We start from the raw sequence: 13,630 nt of genomic DNA, 5'->3' as shown, positions 1-13,630 counted from the left end.
CTATGCAAAGTTGGAAACAAATAAAATGTAGCCACTCTTGCCACTTTCTAGGCAATCAGTTGGAGAGAAACACTGCTTGGGTGTGAGGATCTCAGTTTGGCAGGGCAGCCAAGTTGTCAGAGTGTTTGACTACCAGTTTCTTCCCTAAATTTGATGACAAATTAACCCATTTGCAAAAATTGTGTAGTGTAAACTTTAATAATCTTTCAAATGATATAGATACCCTTTACAGTATAATTTCACGCACTGCATATTTCAGTCCAGACTGGAATGTGTTGGATAACAAAAAAGATAAATAGTTTGCTAAACCCATTTAAGGGTTTGGTTCTTTTCTCCCCGCATTTTACACATTTACCAAATCTCTTCCTTGATCAGCAGTTTCATTTTGTGGTGAACAACATAACCTTTAAAATTAATGTTGGTTCAGTGATCAAACCTTCTATTTTATCCTATGAAAATTGCAAAACCTCTGAGCCGTGGAACTGGGAAGCACAGAAGCTCCTCATTTGCTCTCGAATGATTAATGACAAGTCTTCCAGCTAAGATCCTTGTGAAGAAGTGCTGTAATATATTGGTGCTATCATTGTATTGGAACACACTTCAGGGAAAGCTTTACAGGCATATATAAAATATATTGTCTTTTTAATTGATGATCACTAGGAAACATTCTGAGACAGATGCCACGAAGCTGGGTGCCGGTGTTCAGGGTTTCTGAAAATCTGCTGAAAATCAAATACTTTTTTTTGGTTGGGGGGGGCGCGGAATCAGGACTGCATTAAGAATATTTCAATTGCTGCAGGGAGCTCTAAAATATAATCATGAAAGTTAAAGACACTGGAGAGAGACAGAGGGGAAAAAAAAGCTAAGTCAGAACTCATTAGAGATTTCAATTGTATTACAGTTTGGCCCTGGATGGCAGTAACTAAGATGCCATTAGAGCCTCAGCCTGTTTTCTAATTAGTACAATAACATAAAAAGTGCTTTTGGAAGATGAAATAAGAATGCTTGAGTACCAGAAAACACACACAAACACACAGACACAAATATAGTACTGTATATAAATACATACACGCAATTCCTTACACAGAACAGAGCTGAGAAATATGCTGGGCACAGTGGCCAAAATTATACAGCTGCCTAATACACTCTAGAAGGATATGCACACAATCAAACAGAGGGTTTTCCCCCCCACCAATGCTATATTTTTAGAAAATGGAAAAAAGAAGATTGTGTTATTCTTTGGTACTTACATATTTCTGAAAGATTTCACAACATGGTACAATGATGAATGTTTTCAATAATTTTAGTACTTTCTAACAATCTAAATAATAAAGGAACTGAAAGCATTTTAGAAACACTGAGAGCTCACACAATTACTTAAGATTGGTGATTATTACTGTAAAAAGCACGGTAGCCGTACAAGTTTATAACTCCAACAGAAGCATTGGTTCTAAAAAAACAGTAGTACAATAAGGGTGCCTCTTGATAGAGGATACCTACTACTGAAAATCTGCTCCCTACCCTGGTCAAACAAATTATTTTATCAGCTTCACAACATAATTTTTAGTTAGATGGGGGACTTGACTCTGATTCCCCTGAATATTTGGGCCTCACTGGGCCAAGAACTAGCAGTCTTTTGTGACTGATGCGTTTGATTGTTTTCATTCACTTCATAGCTGGCATTCCAGGCAATTTTCTGAAATAATGATTTGGAATTTTTAGCAGAATACTGTTCCCATGGATGATTGGTATCTTATTGCATCAAGGCCCTCTAGTTATGTGTCAGCAGTTGATTGATTTCATTGGCTTTATTCATTTAGAACAGTGTTGTCCAAACTTGGCCACTTTAAGATGAGTGGACTTCAACTCCCAGAATTCCCCAGCCAGCCAGTGTTTGGACAACACTGATTTAGAAGTTGCTCTTCCAGGCTGTTCTGCTAACCCCGGGGGTTATAGAGGGGTTAATAAAAATATAATATTGAAAGAATTATAATTCTTAAAAATCTTCATTTATCTCTACTGCATTCCATTGTTGCTGGCATCTGGTGACTGTTGCCGTTCATTCCATTCTGGCAGTGTTTCTCAACCTTGGCAGCTTTAAGAGGTGCGGACTTCAACTCCCAGAATTCCCCAGTTCGCACCTCTTAAAGCTGCCAAGGTTGAGAAATACTGCATTCTGGCTTTTATATGACAATTGTTTGATCAGACAGAAAATGCAAGACGCCAGAGATCGACTGATGACAACCTCAGGCAGAAGGGATGTTAGGAGACAGCCTGTCCCTGTCTTTTTGAGGACAAAATCAAGGGTGCCCCACAATTTATTCCAGGCTACCCAGTCTAGCTTGATGCTTGGAATTTAATTTTTGCTTTAGTATTTCCATGACTGATGCTTTTCTTCTCATTACAAACTCCATTTTCTGCTGAAACATCACAGTTTACTGCTGTTCAGAGTAATTGTCTTCTCCATCAACTCCCGCACGCTAGGATTTGGAACATTCTCGTTGCTAACAAGGCATTTATTTTTCTATGTTTCTATTCTCAACAGAGTACTCTATACAGATAACAAGCCCTCTGTTTTTCTGTTGTTAACCATCTCAAGTCATTTGAATTCCGCAGTTGTACTAAAAATAAAGCCTTGATCAAGCATTATGTCTTCCTAATAATTATGAACTATTTTTGTGGGTTATGTCTTTTTACAGCACTCCTAATCAGATGTGTGGGGTGGGGAGGGACTGACTTGTCCTCATTTTTTAAAATGTATTCTTGACCTTGCTTGAATGCATTTTGTCTCATCTTTCTCTGAAATAATGCCTGGCAAAACAACCTTTAAATGCTTTGCAAGCAGTCTGTTGCTGTTCTTTATGGAAACATCACTACTATAACTATTATTTTTTTTCTTTCTTTTGCATTTCTCTTTGTATTTTCCACTACACCCAGCCCTCCCTTGAGTCCCTTTTGGATGTCAGGCTACAAAGATCATCTCTTGACTCAGACTCAAATCTAACTCTTCCGGTCTTTCATGTATAGGAAGTGTGGGAATCAGGAGTCTGCTCAGGGTATGATAAAAAAGGGTCCCATATAAAAAACAGATGGAGATCTATCTATCTATCTATCTATCTATCTATCTATCTATCTATCTATCTATCTATCTATCTATCTATCTATCTATCATATTTATATAGCTACCTATCTCATACAAAGTGACTCTGGGCGGCGTACAACAATTAATCACACTGTTGTGGCCATCTTTAACTTCTTTGTCCTGCAGACCCTCCTGGTGGGAATAAGCATGCTTGTTTGCACTCTGATTAATTCTTACATTCCAACAACCTCTCCCCTCTTGGGCTTGAGGTAGAGCTACTATATCTGCATTACAAAAATAATGCAGATAACAGCAATATCAGAATGGTATGTACAATCCACCTATAGATGTTATATGATGTCATGCCCCAAATGAATGGGGTTTTATATGACTTCCAGTGAAGGGGAAAAATGTATACCATTCTGATAATGCCTCTTAGATATCTCTTCCTACAACTGCTGAGTTCCAGGACCTGGATAGCTCCTAAAACTAATGCACTGTAAATAATTAAATATACATTATATCCTAAAACTTTAGGATACATTATATCTTAAAACTAATGCACTAAAGCAGAGTTCTGCAAACTAACGCCCGTGGGCCAAATCTGGCCGGCTGCCTGTTTTAGGCAGGCCATCCTATCAATGGCCTCCTTGCTGGTGGGCTGGCGCTGTCCAATGGCTGCTGTGCTCCCTGGCCTACTGACCTGCTAGATGTGCCCACAGAGGTGAAGGACTCTCAGAGGCTCTAACTTTGCCAGGGCCACTGCTGCTTTGCGGTTTCCGCTGTGCCAGAGGAGCTGCTGCACTGGACTGCAAGGGGGCCGGAGGAAGGGAATTTCATCATTAATTTTTTTAAATATAATTTTTATTAAAAAAATTAATTACAATAGTAAAAACTAATACAAACTAAACTTAGAGGAAGAGAAGAGAATGGGGAAAAAAAAAGAAAAGTGCAGGAAAAAAAAGAAAAAAGAAAGAATATGATAAAGAAAAGAAATATATAAAGAAGTGACTTCCAACCTTCATCACAAGAAGTATAAGCAAATTTAATAACTCTTCACCCTCTATAAGGTTAAACAGATATCTCTTCATCCCATATCCCACCCCTTATCTATCAGCAAATCCATAAAACATCCATAACTTTTCAACCCTGGTGTCAGCAAAAAGTCCATAAAGGGTTGCCAGAACTTTTAAAAAAAGTCTTATTTTAATCTTGATCAAATAAACCGACTTTATATTCTTTCCTTTTACTTCTAACAGTCTTAATCTTTAATTTAATCAAAGATTGTCATAGGATTTGATTTCTCCTCAATTCTTCTTTATCTCATCACACAGATTTCTTCAGGGCTTTAACAAGCCTCTTTTATAAATCCAAGAAGAAAACATTTTCCAGGTCAGTCTCCTGGTTTATCATTTGTATTTCCATTTAATTTTTAAAACTTCAGCCAGTTTCTTTTGTATACCCAGTAAAGCACCTTTTCCAAATCATTCTCTTGGCCTGTCATTTATAGTTCCACATTCTGTACTTTCTCTGCCTTGTCAGATAAAACTGGTTCCACATCTGTCATTCCTTCATTAACATCTTTTAGACATAGTCTATCCATAGAAACCGACATCATTACTGACAGTGTTGATACTGTAGTTACTCACCTCTGGTTCCATTTTTCAAAGATCTCCTTTAATACTTCCTATGTAAATGACGTTTTGTGTCATTTTGTAAGTCCCAGTATTGACTGATGTTGTTGTCCCAGGAACTCTGGAGGTTCATGAGTGGCATGCAGTTTCGGCCAATAAAACACACCAAGGGTGGAGATATAATATTTAATCTGCACAGAAGAAAAAGGTGCCCGGGAATATTTTCCAGATCGAGCACAAAAGCTCTCAAGTTAACAGAGTTTTTATACATACTTGCAAAAAGATGCAAAGTGAAAAACATCTTTTCAGTTTCAGCCTTGAAGCGATAAGCTGCGCAGACTGTGGAATTCTCAGTTTGCTTGTGTTGCTTTCCTGGAGCAGCTTTTCGTTTATACCTACATGATTTGCAAATACCAATGCATACCATTTTTATTGGGTGCCTGCCTGCTAATTTTGCACCATTTGTTCCTTGATTCTTGCTCATATGCATTGTTAACTCTTTGCACACTGCTCGCCAGTTGCGTTTGCACACTTTCTTCTCTCTTCACATGTCCCTACTATGCAGTCATTACTAAAGCTGATTATAATGTTAAATCTCCACACAGGGGTGGTGCAAATTCTTTTAGTGAACTCTTACAGAGATGATTCTTCTTTGCTGCGCAGCTGCCAGAAACAGTTTTTCTTTTTTTACTGCACCTTGCTGCCCATCAACATTAAGAACAGGCTTATATATTTTTTTTCTCTTGCTTAGAATCTTTAGACCCCTCTAATGTCCACTTATCTTTGTTATGACTTACAATAACCAGGATAGCCAAAATAAGTCTGTTTCCCATGAAAAGCTATTTATTTTTTATAATTAATTCCAAAATCTTATAGTGAAAGTCAATATTCCAAATTTATCCAGACCCTTAATCTGTTTATAACGTTCTTAAATCAAAATCTTATTTCGCTTTTTGCTGTTTATTTCAAATTCTTTAAGTTCTTAAGCTTAAAATTAAAATTTTTCTTTGGTTCAGAGTTGAAGATAAACTCACCCAATGAAACATTTTCAAACTTGTCATTCTGAAGCCCTCTAATAGCTTTAAGACGGTTAATAGGCAATTTCTGAAAGTGATTACAAAGTGAGGTTTGCAAACTTAGTGTCCTTTAAAAGGCTCCGCCATGATTGTGAGCAAGATGGTTAATCCCATTGTCTCCCAGGGCTCAAACCCGTGGAAAACTGCTGTCCTATGGTCAACTCCTGAGCAGCAGCTGTCCAGAGCACATGTGGGTGATCTCCCATCCTCTCCTTATCCAGAGAGGTTCCAAGGAACCAATCTATTCACCGGTTCCTTGGTTCTTTGGCATGGTCATTGCATCTGCTTTTGCAGAGCTGTCGTTGGTACTCCATACTTCCCCCAGAACTTCCTTGTCATTAAAAAAAATTGTGGACATTTGTTTTCTCTCTTGTTACATAAATACCTACAGAATATCATTGATTTTACCTCTTCTCCTGCAAAGCCTAAAAGATCTGTTATCTGGCCCTTTACAGAAAAAGTTTGCCGCCCCCTGATCTAAAACATGAAGGCCCATGAGTCCAGTTCCCAGTAGAGGGTTTGGACTCCATGGAATAACATTTGGCTACCCGTGTCTGAAGATTCTAGGAAAGATGAAACATGATGCCAGGCAACATGATGCCTCGAGATAACAGCAATTAAATCTTGCAGTGTTCTTATGACTGTTTGGGTTTTGCAGCCCAGAGCACAGCAGCCTCCATTAGGGCTTTCTGCTCATTAAAAAAGCTGAAGGGCCACAGGTATAACGTGCAGACCAGATGAAAAGGGCATTGGCCAAGGGGCTGAGAAATGCAATTGCTGAGTGAGTTTGCTTTCTTCTGCTTTTCATCTTGACTTTCAATATAATGTTTACTCTTTCCCTTCCCACTTCACATTCCCCCATAGAGAAACAGTGCAATAATTCCTGAGTGAATTGAGACTAATTTAAATATAACCCTGAAGCACCTCCAATCTCCAGGTATCTGGAAACCCTAGGGCAGTGTTTCTCAACCTCAGTAACTTTAAGATATATGGACTTTAACTCCCAGAATTCCCCAGCCAGCATGCAAAAACCCAGATAAAAAAATATTTTTTTCCAGGAGTTGAAATCCACACTTCTTAAAGTTGTGAGGTAGAGAAACACTGGTCTAGGGATACAAGTGGTTTAGCCAGGATTGGTTTCGTTCCAAGGAAATTTTATGGCATCCTTGTATGTTGGAAAATTAATTTCCAGTTTAGTTGCCCCCAGCAGACTCTGAGTCAGTTCCTATATCCAGATCAGAGCACGCACACACGCCACTCCATTCGGCTAGCAAAAATACAGCTTGATGTTAATTTATTAAACATGAGCAAACATCCAGAAATAATCAACTGGCAGAATCGGGGGAAAAGCAAGTAAAAATAGGGATAGAATGAGACGTGAACAACTGACAAGAATTCCCGTGTTTCTCTCCCAGTTCTATACCCAGAACTTTCTAGAGCCACTGGAAACAATACTTCAGAAGGAGTCTGGTAGCTCTTTTTCTGACAAACCCATTTTATTAAAAGGCATAAGCTTTCATAAGCTCTAGCTCATGAACATTTATGCCTTTTAATAAAATTGGTTAGTTGAAAAAGGGGCTATCAGATTTTTTTTAAGCCACAGACAAACATGACTCTCCTCCTACAATGGAAACAATATTGTGGATAATTAAGATGGACATCCCAAAGGGAGAGGCCCTTAGTTACTCTACTATTAACCCTTTCGTGTATACAATGGCAGCAGAACAGAGATGGAAAGTAGGACACCAGATGACCCGTCCTCTATTCTATGCCATTAAAGAAACAATTTGGCAGATGGGGATGATGAATCCAAGGGTAGCAAAAGGTTTCTGACACATATGTGCAGACTGTAGGGGGCTGTGAGAATAACCTTGGGAAACAGGAGAAAGTTACTGTTACTGTAACCTTACAATAAAGGTAGTGTTAGTACTTATGGTTTTGGTTTCCTGTCTGGACTACCTTGAAGGGCTGACACACTGATTATAGGATCTGGGGACAAGTTCACAGTGTTACGCCCAAGAGGTTCTACCTGTGAGATTCCTAAGGGACCCACATTCTCCCAGAGAGTAGGTGGGCTTCCGTGTGAACCTGCATGTGAAAAGGGTGAGGTGTGGCTGGGGTGCTGCTTACAGGAGGGAGAGGAGAGTTTAATTGAGGCAATTAATTCTCTGTCAAGTGGGGTGACATTTTTTTCAAATACAGGTCAGACTCAGGAGAGACTGGGGATACACCCTTGCTGTCCTCAAATGGTTGTCTTCCCTAAAGTAGCAGATAGCAAATCCAGCATGGAGAGCAGGGGTGGTCAAAAAAGTCAAGAGGGCAGACACGACAGTGCGATCAAAGCCTGCCTCTGTGATTATTCTAGCCTTTACCCTCTTATGTATGCAATGGCAAGAGAATAGAGATGGAAAGTATGCCACCATGGAGTATGATCCTTCCCATGGAGTGCTGATTGTATTGTTGGAGCTGCCATCTTCTTTTTTAATGCTATCCTGCAGACAACCCTCCTGGACATGCTAACCCTAACCCTAACCCTTGCATGAATTAATACGCAGGTTTTGACAGTTCATCAGAGCATTGGCAGAAAGAAGAGGAGATTACCTGGCTGTTGTACTATCTGGCTATTGCACTGTTCAGCACTTCGAATGAGCACACTCTTCTGTGCTTGTGCAGACACGGCTTGAACAATATGTACTAAAAGTGGAAAAATCTTTTGCTAGACCAGTGTTTCTGAAAATGTGGTCTGAGGACCCCTGGGGGTCCCCCAAGACTCTCTCAGGGGTTCGCAAAAGCAAAATTATTGGCTAGCCTGAGTTGAAAAATAATGCAATATTAAAATCCCATCAAACAATCGTGAGAAGTGGTAGCAGCAGCAAATGCGTCATTTTTAATTTTTAATGCAGCAAATATCGATAAATACAATCCATACAACCCAAAGCTCTTTTGGGATCCTCTTAATTTTTAAAAGTGGGAAGGGAAAGAAGTTTAAGAAACACTGTGCTAGACAGTCAAATATTTATTTTGAAGTATGATTTTTTTGTTAGATGAAGATAATGGTGATTAAAGGTAAGCCTGGAGTCACACTAGAGAATCCCTAAAGACTTGCTAGATTAGTGTTTCTCAACCTTGGTAACTTTAAGATATGTGGACTTCAGCTCCCAGAATTCCCCAGCCAGCCTGACTATGGATGAGAAGTCCAAGAGTTGAAGTCCACATCTATGGAGTGTCCTGGCTGGAGAGGCATGCATTACAGTCATTGTCTACTTTTTCTCCAAGAGTTCAAGGCAAATATGAGGAAGGGCCTCCTTCATCCTTTCCCCATTGCAATCAAAACACTGAGGATGGAATGAACCTGGGGCTCTCTAGTTCTACTCCAGCATTTTAAACCTACTCTTTCTCACCCACTTTATATGGAGGTGTTTCATCAAGTTTGCCCTTACAAAAGTCTCCTGGGAAATAGGTTGGGGTAAGAGATCCTAAATGTCCCAAATCCATTCAAGCGCATATTGAAATGAGACTCCTGAATCCCAGTTTAGGTCTTAATTATAATACCGTGTCTGGGTTCTTTGCATGCTAATCTAAACCTGGATAAATGGAACATAATGTTTGTGTTCTCATAATAGCCTGGGCCCAAATACAAGACATACAATTCACTTCTCCTCTTATCCGAAATGCTGGACTTGTACACAAATTGCAGTGCCTCTCTCTAGGGTTTTACCCTGGTCTGTGTATTACAATAAACCTTTGCTGCTTTTAACCATGTGCTGCATTTGAAATATCTGAGAGGTAACAGTTTACGTTCTGCCAGCAGGTACCATATCATGAGGAGATATTCTGGAATTGGTGTTTTGAGTACTGGCGATCCAACAGGTGGATGAAAGTAAAAAGAAAGCTTTAGCAAAGAAAAACACTGAACCAAGATTAACCTCAAAAATTTCCTTTCATTGTTACTGAAAGCCAGTTCTGACATAACGTTGTGTTTCAATAAAATGGATCATGGAGCTATTCTGGGAGGAAAGAACCAAAGGAAAACATTTAAATAAAACAGGTCCTCCCTTGGTGTTCATTACTATTGTTGGCTTGGGCAATATTCATGGCATTACCTGTTGAACAGTTGCATGACATAATTTACTTCAGTGTCAATAAAACGTTGTTGCACGTACAGTTTTGCCCACATCAGTTTATATGAAATGATGATAAAGTGCATAGCAATGCTGCTGGTGCTTGAATGGGAAACCAGAGTCAACCTTTTAAGCTGAGTATGAGCCCAACCAGGAGCATCCACAGGCAGGTAAAAAAAGTCAAGGTGGTGGCTGTAATCACATAGTTGAAGCCCACAGTACATGCAAAAAAGGGGCAGAGCTTCATTTGCATGGTCACAGCCATCACCTTGACTTTTTTGACCCTCTGTAGATGTCTCAGAGCACAGCTCATGGTCCTGTAAAGCACAGGCTGAGCTTTGACATGGTTCTAGTCTCTCCATTGCAGTCGTTGCTTTCTTCTCTTGAAATAATGAGAATAAAGAAACCCTCCCACCCCAAACTTCAGTTCTCCATGATTTTGATTTCCAGAAGAGTGTTGCAGCCACCTATAACTGAAGGAAAAACAACCTTTCTTATCCTCCATGACTGCATTCACATGTTCTGTATGGTTGTCCCCCTGACTGCCAGCTCCTAGCTTCCAACTCTGACATGTTGGGAGCAGAATGGACCAGCATTACCAGCTTCATGTCATGCAACACAAATGTGGAAGGAGTTTCTATTGTTTGTTCAGCTGTTTGTGCTCACAGAAGGAGACAAAGTGGAGTGATGGAATGATGTCTACATGGGTTGTTCATGTTAAGGCAGAATTTTGGCTGTGGGTGACATGCACGTATGAGCCTTGATATGCAAATTTGGAGAAAGGACAGGTTTTGAGTCTTGTAATACAACCTAGTGGTGGGGCAGATGAGTTTGGAGACAGAAAAGGATGGTTTCAAGAAGTATATTTTCCTTCCAATAGTATAACTCAGATGTAACAAGACCTGACACTAATTCAAATGCAGTGCAAAGAGCTGATATTAGGGGATTTGTTCCTAGACAAATTCAAATGCTCTTTTTTCCCACCTCTTGTATGGCCGCAGGTACAGAGAACATTTATGTCCCTTCGAAATGTATCTAGTAAATCAGAACTGCAGAAAACATATCAACATCTTCAGAAAGAATTGAAGAAGCTGGACCATTTGGCATATAAGCGACAACAGGTAAGAAATTAAAGAATATTAGTAAGATCAACCAATCTAGATTTCTTTTTCAAGTGGGTCTTCTTTGAAATAAATGTGCAAAAAGCAGCAGTCAAAGAAGTATGAGTGAAAGGACATGATTTAAGGTTCAGTTTGGAAACAGCTACCATACACATTTTTTCAGTGAGTCTGTTTGTTGCTGCTGAATTGTATCCAAAATACCTTAGCTAGGATGAGATTCTAAGATGAGGCTGTGATTCTTTAGTATGGTATAAAATAAGTGGGTCATATGACTAGCCAGCTAGTTTCTACATCATTTTGATTGGTCATTTTTTCGGTAACAAGAAACAAAAGAAGTACTTTAAACATTCAGTAGATTTAACTTATTTTACTTAAAAAAAAAAAAAACACCTTTCCATTTAATGGCTACACCCCATGGATTTTTTGTTTTAAAGGGTGCCCTTGATTGCAAAACAGGTTTCCTAGTTAAAAGTTCAGCTGTATTTCTGGTTTAAAATATAACTTTTTAATAAGTTATCAATAAAAAGGTTTGCTTTGTATTCACTCTCCTTCATTCAGTTACAGTATATTTTCTGGGGATTGTTTTAATTCTAAGGAATAAGTCATTCTAATCCTGAATCCATTTCGATCAGTGTTGTTCAAACTTGGCAACTTTAAGATACGTGGACTTCAACTTCCAGCCTCACTTGGAGGTCTTAAGGTTGGGTGCAGTGGTTAAGGCACCAGGCTAGAAACCAGGAGATTGTGAGTTCTAATCCCGCCGTGGGCACAAAGCCAGCTGGGTGACTTTGGGCCAGTGCCACCCTCTCAGCCCTAGGAAGAAGCAGCCAATGGCAAAGCACTTCTGAAATCTTGTCAAGAAAATTGCAGGGACTAGTCCAAGCAATCGTCTGGAATCAACACTGACTTGAAGGCACACTCACAAAACTGGGGAGAAGTCAAGTTATAGATGAGATGAGCAGAAATATGGATGTATCTATTTTGAAAACTTCACACTGCATATTGTGATAGAAAGTTGGTTCCATGGCTGAAATGGAGAACTCTTGATGAGGGAGATAATTCATAGCTGTTTTACAATAAATGAATTCTAACCCAGTATTGCCTGAACTGAATTCATATTCCAGGAAATTACTGCAGATCTAGAAGAGGTAGTAAAAAAGATGCACTATTGTATAGGAAAGCACAATATGCCTTTTTTAAAATAAAGAATATGAGAAGAATAATGCTACAAATGTTACAAAGGACACCAGATCAAAGTTTCTGTCCAATATTTTATTATTTGTTTATTAGCTAGAGTTGCAAGGCTGCCTCTAAAGTGACTTTAAAGAATGATGAAAACTATTGCTTAGTATCTCTGAAAGACAGCAGTTTGGGAAGGCTGTTCTAGAAGAATAATTACAAATACGTCTTTATAATATGATATTGCTGTAGAAATTTCTTTTGCTGTTCTCTAATTTGTTTCACACTTTGTATAAAGTGCATGTTTTGAATGCTGCGTGGTTTTTCATCAAATTTCATGAAAATGAAAACTGGTGTTTATGTAAAAACCAGAAGATGGTTAGTAACAATATCAAGAAAAAAGATAGAGGAAAACGTACATTTAACAAGTACATAATAAATTAATGTATACTTACATTAATACTGGGATAGGCTTTCAATTGTGCTTACTACTAGAACAAAGGAGCATTCTGTGAGATTAAAAAACTGCTTTTTGCTCACAATCTGTAATTACAGTTTGGAAATTTGATATCACTGCAGGCAACACTGAAGAAAAAATGGCCATTTATTCATAAGAGATAATAAGGCTAGGACTGTTAAAGCCTGTGCTTTAAAAATAAGCTTTGCAAGGATATTATTTGAATCTTCAAGAATTAAATAGCTTCTGAGTTCTTACTACAGAGAAAAGGAAGCAGGAAAAGAGGTATAACAACAATTACATTTCCCAACTTATTTAATCGGAAAGAGGTGTTTCTTAGAGATTTATTTTAAGGTACCTTTCATCTGAGTGTACATGACCTGATACTTTTTGAGTGTACATGACCTTTATTGAGTGAACATGACCTGATACCTCCCTTTTTGGAGTATACTTTTCTTTTTACTAATTTAAAATGGCCAGTAGGTGACAGTGTTTTCAAAGCTATCTCTGCTTTCTACTGCAAGGCTAAATTATAACTGGGGAAGTTCAATATTAAGGGCACATTTTATTGTTTAAAAATGTGATTCCTTGTCTGTCAATATAACAGAGAACGAAAAAGGAAAATAAAAGTTTATTTCTACTTGTAATGGCAAGGGGTACTGATTACCTTCATCATTCAAAAAAGCACTCATATTGAGCAGTCCGTAATATGAACTTTTATTTACTCTTAATCAAATAATGAATCGATACTAAAGCAGATTACTAATGGGCAAATCTATTGAATGACCTGGCATCTTTAATTCAGTTGCTTAAGTTTTAGAAGAAGAGTGGATAGTTTCTGAAAAAAGACAATTAATGTTGTAATTTTTGAAAAATGTATTTGGTATGTCTGTCAGGACAGAAAATGTGTGCATTCATTTTGCAGAAATGGATTGTTAGCCATACTACCTACATTAAGGC

The 13,630-nt window shown here is 38.5% G+C and overlaps 1 protein-coding gene across 4 annotated transcripts in view; it reads left to right on the top strand.

The window, feature by feature from the left end:
• CTNNA3 (catenin alpha 3) overlaps nucleotides 1-13,630 on the top strand; it is a 703,663-nt gene that overhangs the window by 44,343 nt on the left and 645,690 nt on the right. For all 4 annotated transcript variants that reach the window (XM_088144299.1, XM_088144300.1, XM_088144298.1 and 1 more), the window contains one exon: nucleotides 10,915-11,034. In XM_088144299.1, coding sequence (XP_088000425.1) covers nucleotides 10,915-11,034 — 120 coding nt within the window. The remainder of the gene's footprint in view (nucleotides 1-10,914; nucleotides 11,035-13,630) is intronic.

This window comes from Python bivittatus, unplaced genomic scaffold (genome assembly GCF_059951505.1).
Source record: "Python bivittatus isolate LINGU-HERP-01145 unplaced genomic scaffold, Pbiv_v1 ctg000400_np1212, whole genome shotgun sequence".
NCBI classification, from domain to species: Eukaryota; Metazoa; Chordata; class Lepidosauria; order Squamata; family Pythonidae; genus Python; species Python bivittatus.
The sequence above is the reverse complement of the archived record's forward strand: the minus strand, read 5'-3'. Positions and strand labels throughout refer to the sequence as shown.